Genomic DNA, 8158 nt, shown 5'->3' with positions numbered 1-8158 from the left:
AATATGCATTTCTTCCACTAGGGGGCATCGCAGAGGAAAGGCTCCAGTTTAGTTTGCTTGTGGACTCCATCTTGTACCTCCTACAGTTGGGTGATTGTTGGGATACAGTAGGTGATAGTTTCTGTCCTCTTAGGCCTAAAATTGATAAGTATGAGGGTAAATTTGTCTGACAAATTAGTTTATACTTATAACCTTTAAATGATTCCTATTAATGTTCTCCACCAACACAGCATAATGTTTCCCTATAGTCTGCTTAGTATTTTTTTTTTTATTTTCCTCCTCTCAGTAAAATGGTGTGACCAACATCTAAAGTTTGGAAACATTTCCACAGTGCAATTTCTGCTGAGAGCAAAGCTGCAATTTGCAAATATGGTGAGAAGAAATATTCTTTCCCAAATGCTACAAGGATGACAAAATACATCTTGGCGTGCCAGAGGTGCCCTAAGGACATAAAAAAAATACTTTATGGAATTAAATAAGGACCATAATGAAAGTGCAAGTAGCTTTTCTCTCCAGAGTTCTCCTTCCAGAAGCAGTCTTTCTGCTGCTTCTGAATAATCACAATGTGTTTCTACAACAATTTGTAAAACTACTCCACACAAGTTTTTCATTTTCCATTTTTATCTGGAAAAAACAGGGGGAAAAAAAACTTTTTTTCCGTATGGCTTAAACATTTGTTGAACTTTTACATCTCTATTCAGCACATTTGTGATGGATGACTGTGTGTCCCCACTGTGCACATCAGAGCTGCAGGGACACATTTGTGACGTAGCAGCTGGCGGAAGAAACCACAGCATGCAGCAAATAGAAGTAGACAACCAGCACACACTTGGACATCTCGGAAGCTGAAGTTTCTATTGGCACTTATAGTTCTGCAAGAGAGCAAACATGAGCTGCAGGAAAGTGAAACTGGTAAATATTATAAATGTACTTCAAAATGCTGTGTTTTTTTACCAGTACTTTTGTTTTAAGGTAGTGACAGTATCTATTTACAGCACCCACATTAAAGGAACAAAAGGGAGGCTCAGGAGGTTGAAGGTGTGGGTCCAAGCTCAACTTCTCGATGGATAATGTGAGATTTTCATATATCTTCAGTTTTGAATCTTCAATATCCAGCTCTACAGAACAATTTGAAATGCAGTGTTTACTAAAAGTTACCTCTACTTTGTATGATGTGGCCAGGTTTGTGCCACGCTCACTTTAAAATCTTACCACCAGTAGATAATCTCTAGATCCTAGCTAACACATCCAAGTTGTCCCCTAATAATTATACCAGATGAATCCTAAGGAGCCTTTGTTCTTGGTTTTTATTTTCAGCATTCCACACTTGTCCTTAAGACAGCCAACTATAACACATCTGTGAGACCTACTGCATTATGTAGGGCTGTTTTTTGTCTATGTTTTATTATGCATGACTTGCCTGTTTCAGGAAATCAAGAAAAAAACTTAAAGTTGCATATAAAACCTCTTTAGGTAACAGAATGTGAACATACAAAATGGAGGGGGTCCTTAAAGTGGAAGTTTACCATATAAATTACTTATTGAATATTAAAAAGCAATATAACAGATGTACCTTGATAAATGCATAGCATCATATTTGACTTCAGTCCATGCTCCAGTTGTCCAGCAATCAGCTTAGGAAGACTGCCGACTATTACCAGTGACACCATGGAACACATGCTACCGAAGTCCTATGAGTACAAAGCCTCACTGGAAACAGTTTGAACGCACTTCGCCTGTGCCCTGATGAACCTGGGGTGGGGTAGCTGAGTGACACCATGGGGTTTGTTTACTAAAACTACAGTGTGTTAATTGAATACGCTGAGGTTAGAAGCTGATTGGCTACCATGAACAGCTGCATCAAATTTTGCACGATCTAGTTTTATTAAATCAATCCCCATGAGTTGCATGGTTTTGCTGGTAATAGCCAGCAGGTGTTTGATGCTTATTGCTGGACAACCATAGCATGGCCAGAAGTCAAATATGGTGCTGTGCATTTAAGGTACATCTGCTATATGGTTTAATGTTCACTGAATAACTCTAGAGTAAACTTCCACTTTATTAACACAAAAATATGAACGACTTAATGTATCATGTTATCAAATGTATATTTCCCCTGGTTTTCTTATATATTTGGAATTTGTTAATAAATCTCTAAAGGTACTGAAGAACAGAGAAGTATAAAATATGTAAATCTTATACATACACTAGTAAAACAACATATAGAAACAGTAGTATAATAAAAAGTGACAAAAAACTCCACTCTAAGCCCCACAAAATTTACAATGAACTACAAAAACAGCATGTCCTGCAGGTGTTTGAATCTCAATTACAATTAGGGGTTTACCTAAAAACCACCCACTGCTCACTAATGCAAAGAGAAAAATAACGAGAGCATAATATCAGACATGAATATCTTGTATTCAGCACAGTGGTACATGGTCCAAACAGTTCTGATAAATAATTAAATTAGACAGCTGCTTGTTCTACATAGATATATACTTGTATACAATATAGAATTTTAGTTACATGTTTAATAGATTATTCAAAAATATCATCTTCCTTTTACACATCCAATGCAATAATACTTTTGCACTCACAACTCTTCACTTCCCCACTTCCTAATTTTAGGGCTTCAAATTTGATAAAACATTTATATTTTGTGTTTTTCACATTATTTTGACATTTGTCACAATTTATAATTTTTTGTATCTACATTTAAATAACAGCATAGAAATGGGAAATTAACATAAAATGAAAGGATCTGAAATGCTGGATACAATGTACGGTTGTATATAAATTCCTATTTCAGCAAATCAAAACCAGAAGTCCTGTTTAAGGTCGCATTCACACCAAAGCATCAATCAGGAGCACATGAAAATGGCATTACAGCAGGAAAATAAACATTCATTTCTGTGACATATATACCGGTATATACACACAGAACAGGGTTAGCTAGAAGAAAGAAGAAGATTTTGGGAAAAATGCATTTTAGTGCTCCAAAAACAGTTTTAGAACCACAAGGCACCTTTATCTGTGGTTCTGAGGTACACCGGAGTGAATGGGACCAGTCAAGTATGAGAACATAACATTTTGTAGTAGATAGCTGTTCTCTGTGCTATACTTTACATTTCTAAGGAGTAAAAACAAAAATCAGCTATGCATTACCGGTAAAGTGGTCTGAAGTGGATGTAATCTACAAAATACCATTAAGCTTCACTACCATATTCCAACAGCTTTATAGGAACTTTCCAGGTAAAACTAGGCTGTTACTTGTGACTAGTTTTTGAAAGCACAGGGCTGTGCTCCTATTTCATTACTAGAGGATACACCAACACTTCTCTTGCTTGAATGCTTGTTCAAGCTCAGCGACTCATCAAGTAGCAACTGCAAGAATAAGGTTGACACCCTGGCAACTGTACATTGAAAAACAAATTAGCAATGCCAACTGCCACACATCTGTCCTGACAGCTTTCATTTAATGTTCTTCCCAAAGCTTCTGTTAAAATGTTACTAAACCCAGGACCCTGCATTCACTATCTGGTCTCCCACAGTACACAGAACATGGAAATAGTTATTTTAGTAAATATAAAATGCTAAATACCTTTCTCATCTGGAGTATATAACAGAATTCTATCAGTGTCCTACTGAGCAATTGTTAATCTTGTAGGAGGAGTTTTCATTCTCCTCTGACTGTCCTATGAGGCTGCATGACCCCTGACCCTCTGTACGGAAAGAGCTGAATGGCCCTGTGTCGATCACATGCACCCTCCCCCCCCAAAAAAAAAATCCTCTCTAGCAATACACATCAAACTGAGCATGTGTACAGTGTCTCCTTGGGCTCTGTACTATTAGCGGATGAATTGGGGACTGGAAGAAGGGGAGGATCAGAGAAGACAGTATCAAAGAACCTTTTTACATAGTGCGTAGCTTTACCCCTTAGGCTCTACAGTGAGTATAACAAGCATGCTTTACTGCATATACAGACTGATTTTACTGTTGTGGGTTTAGTAACACTTTAACTATAAAGATTTACCATTGATCGCTATAAAAGTGACAGCTAAAGGTAATCTGTGAACATTGTAAAAAAAGAAAATCGGTTAAAATGTACATATTTTCGTGTGATCCCCCATATTTGTTTTCCACATTAATTAATAATATTGATGGAGACATAATTAAAACTAAAAAATTCCCCTCAGTCTTCCATCCATATTTTTTTTTCCCACAAGTAGCCAACCAAACAAGTGTCAAGTAAACATTTAGTAACAAATGATAACCAAATGTTTTACAAAAGCTAGAAAAAGTTGACAGTGGGACAAACCATATTCCATCATAATATATACTAGATATCCAATGTCTCTATATATATATATATATATATATATATATATATATATATATATGTAAATGTACTGTACACAACCTTTGTTCAATCAGAACCATAAAAAAGCACAGGACTTTAACCTGCTGCAGTTGCACGACACTACACCCCTTTCTTTCGTAGCATTCTTCAACCTATGACATTTGTTTACATCCACAACCTTACATTTCCAACTGCTGATGATTATTTGTGGTTTCTTACAAATCTACGCAAGATGAAAATATCTGCTATAAAACTCTATTTCCTTTTGGCACCTACATTTAACTTTTGTCCTGTGAGTGAACCACATTCAAGCAAATATCCTTACTGCATTGTGTATCTTCAAGTATCCTACAGGACTAAAATAGACCCTGTAAAGTCTAACCATTATACGAAAAATAAAGCCTTAGCTGCTCTTTTCTGCTTAATATATATTTTCAGTGTGCAAACAAGTGACACCCATGGTAGTAAATTATACATACAGTCTTCTAGCCAGAATAAAGGAATATAACTAAGGTTATAAATACCTTCTTTCACAATTATTTTTGACAGCTTTCTGGCACAATGTGTACCGTTTAGAAGAAGTGCAAATGAATAAAACCCTTTCTTTCCAGGACAGCACATAATGCTTTGTAAAAGAAACAGTTCGTCTTGCTGGTCTGGTTCTCCTAGCAACCAGAAATTAAATCTGGACTATGACGTGAGAGGTCAGTGGGTAAGGTTAGCATAATGTCAGTAATTTGTCTTATGTTGATTAGTTTAACGGTATATTTGTATTAGTACGCAGTACAAAATGTCAGCAGCAGGGACACACAATTACCAAACATTAACTGGAGAGACACCAGCTTAAAAAATGTCAAGTGGATCTGTAGTTGCAGGACTGTATTTTCTTTACTGTCTATTTAGTGCAGAGTATAACAGCAGAAAGAATATGACTAGATCCCACTGGTTAGAACCTAAGCTCTTGTTTTTCTGCAAACTAACTTGTGCACGTAATGGAGCAGTATGTAAACACAAAAAACAGGAGGGTTATTGGTCTGTTGACCTGTGTCACCTGTAGAGAAAAGAGTTCCAAAAACAGTGGTGACTAATCCTCCGATGGCAGTATAAAGAGGTCCTGATGGCACCAACTGAAGAAATCACCATCTACATGGGTGTGTTTTACCACATTCATGGCAGCATTGGAACTTCATCCGTACTGTACTTGTTAGGTAGGTTTACAATACCATTACTGCAAAATGAAAAACTGTATCTGCAAGAAACCATCAACATTCAGGCATGTGAAAACTGTGCACCTGCATGCACCTACCATTGATGTCTTTAAACACATTACTCTTAAATCTTAGTTCTTTAGTGCTGGTGGGCCAAAAACTTTATGAGCATTAAGAAGTTAAAAATGTTAGTGCATTAAAAACACCAACAAAAAGATCTCTGTGTTGAATGATCCTCTTAATTCACTACAAGGGTATCCATGGAACCAGGATCCAGCTGCACAGGTTGTCTTGGCCTTCACGTCACTAGAATATGCATATAAATCTCTATCCAAGACATCGCAAAAGTGAGACTTGAGATAATGTTCATTCTGAGATTGAGAATATTCTATGATGGGATCTTCATCAACAGTTGCTGGTATGGGCATTGTAATGCAAAAAAAACAAACCTTTTTTCCAGGTCAACATCCTAAAACATTCCCTTCAGAGAATGTAGACTGGAAAATTTCCACATAGAACATTTTTTTGAACAAGACAATTTGTTACAACTACTCCTGGTAATCTTAAATATGTAACAAAATCCAAAACAGCAGGATGGATTCATAATTGTGGAAGGCTCATTGCACAGTGGTTGCCCATACGTACTGACCGCCAGTATTTTATTATCTGTAGAATACCAAACTCATATGTGATATTTGAGTCCAGTTATTCCTAAGAATGAGCATCTTTGTTTTTTTGTAAAGAATGGCACACAAAAAAAAGTGATGATTAAATAATCCTCCGTGTAACAATATACATGTTCAGTAGGCTTTGAAGCAGATGAAGAATTGTATTTAACAGGTTCGTAGAATGGAACACAACCTACGAATACTACAGTGTAAATACCCTGGCAGTTTTCTTGGGCAAAAAAAAACAATGTTTATGCCGGCAGAGTTTATAAGTGGTTGGTGGATCCATCCACAAAGGCTCATCTTTTTATTGTTTCATCTATGACCTACAATGATGTTTCTTGACCATGTAAAGATATTTCTGTTAGTATTTGTTCATCCAGTACTGACCGCGGATGTATCAGGTTTTCAAAGACTATGCTCCCTGTAGCAGCAGCTTCACTTCTAGGTTGTGGATATGGCAAGGAAGGGTTGCCTGGTGCTTCTATGCCAACGATCACTTCTTCATCCATGCAGGGTTGTGATGTTGGTGCCACATCACAAAGAGACTGCTGTGCTAGGTAGGCAGAGTCATGACTCAATGTTTCTTCCACTGGAGGCAAGTCCTGCCAGGCCTCCTGACTGCTAGAAGTCTCCTCGCCTTGTACCTGACTTGGTTGAAGGTTGTCATCAAGATTCAACTTTCTTCTCTGCTCCTCAGTTAGTGAAGTCTTATCATTGAAATTGAAACGTGATGAGAGATCTAGAGTAGTTGGAGATGAAGGACCGGCACTTGACACAGTGCTGGAAGGTCCGCTGCTGTCTACAAATGGCAAGACAAAAGCATTGTTAATATTAAATGAAAAAAAAAACCTATGTTTTATAGACATGTTTGCAGCTATTTTGGTCAGATGGCTTTGGTTATTTATTGATACAAAATTGCTTGGTTACAAAATAACACAATGCATCACAACTTACAGAAGGCGAGCCTGAAGAATGTTGGGCACAACCTCAGAATGAAAATTCTTGATTTGACATAGTAGTATGCTGCCGCCCTTTTAACAGTTAAGCCGTGTTTGCATTTCTCTCAACATCGACAGTAGCAGGCAATTGGAGACATTTTTTTTTTAATATTAATTTAAGAAACACTGTTTTATCAGATGACAAGTGTCATATTAGATCATCAGCTGAGAGCCAACGTGTCTAAATCATAGCCCGGCATAGATTCAGTGCATGTGCACTTTGCCATGCAAGCTCTTAAAGGAGAAGTTCACTTTTTGGGAAAATATAATAAATGCACATATTTTTGTAGGGAAAAAAATTAGCATTTATTTTTTCCCTAAGGAGCATGGAAAGCATTGCACACATGATCGGTGGATATGTCAGACTCCTGCAGACAAGCCCTGCAGCTTTCAGCCTGTACCTCCGATACGGGCTGTCTGTTTACAAGTTGCAGGACTTTTGAATAAACTACGAGGCCGCTCATCAGCAACCTTAAAGTCAATTCAGAACTACAAGCTGTCAGCAGCAAAGGCTGATGGTACTTGTAGTTCAAGTCATTCACAGGAAACTGGGAATGAATGACGTGGTCGTGTGGTTGGAGCCCCTCATGGCCGTGTTATTTTTAAATAGTGACCGCGATCCTAGAGAGGAAATTCCCTGCTTGCTGTCACTGCTGGTACATGTTACATGTTCCACCCTAAATATGGCTGGAACATGTAACATGTTCCAAAAGGTGAACTTGTCCTTAAAATTCAGGCAAACATTCCTTTAGAGTGCATCTAATCATCACAAACTGGAACAGCAAAACCAAGGATGAAATTCAGAAGAATTAAATTCTTACTTTTTGCTAACAGTTTGGCTGTAGAATGCTCCCTCCGAACATCAGTATACTTACCTTTTTTCAGGTTGTTGTGGTCTGGACACGTGATCTGTCTCCC

The 8158-nt window shown here is 37.5% G+C and overlaps 1 protein-coding gene across 28 annotated transcripts in view; it reads right to left on the bottom strand.

The window, feature by feature from the left end:
- Positions 1 to 2402: 2402 nt before the first annotated feature.
- Positions 2403 to 8158, bottom strand: part of PPIP5K1 (diphosphoinositol pentakisphosphate kinase 1) — a 239393-nt gene continuing 233637 nt past the window's right edge. For all 28 annotated transcript variants that reach the window (XM_089676362.1, XM_089676369.1, XM_089676373.1 and 25 more), the window contains one exon: positions 2403 to 7041. In XM_089676362.1, coding sequence (XP_089532488.1) covers positions 6566 to 7041 — 476 coding nt within the window. In that variant the 3' untranslated portion in view covers positions 2403 to 6565. The remainder of the gene's footprint in view (positions 7042 to 8158) is intronic.

The sequence above is a fragment of the Staurois parvus genome, unplaced genomic scaffold (genome assembly GCF_062004578.1).
Source record: "Staurois parvus isolate SC_StPar_1 unplaced genomic scaffold, SC_StPar_1.0 ptg000168l, whole genome shotgun sequence".
NCBI classification, from domain to species: Eukaryota; Metazoa; Chordata; class Amphibia; order Anura; family Ranidae; genus Staurois; species Staurois parvus.
Note: the sequence above shows the minus strand (reverse complement) of the source record. Positions and strands in the feature narration are given on the sequence as shown.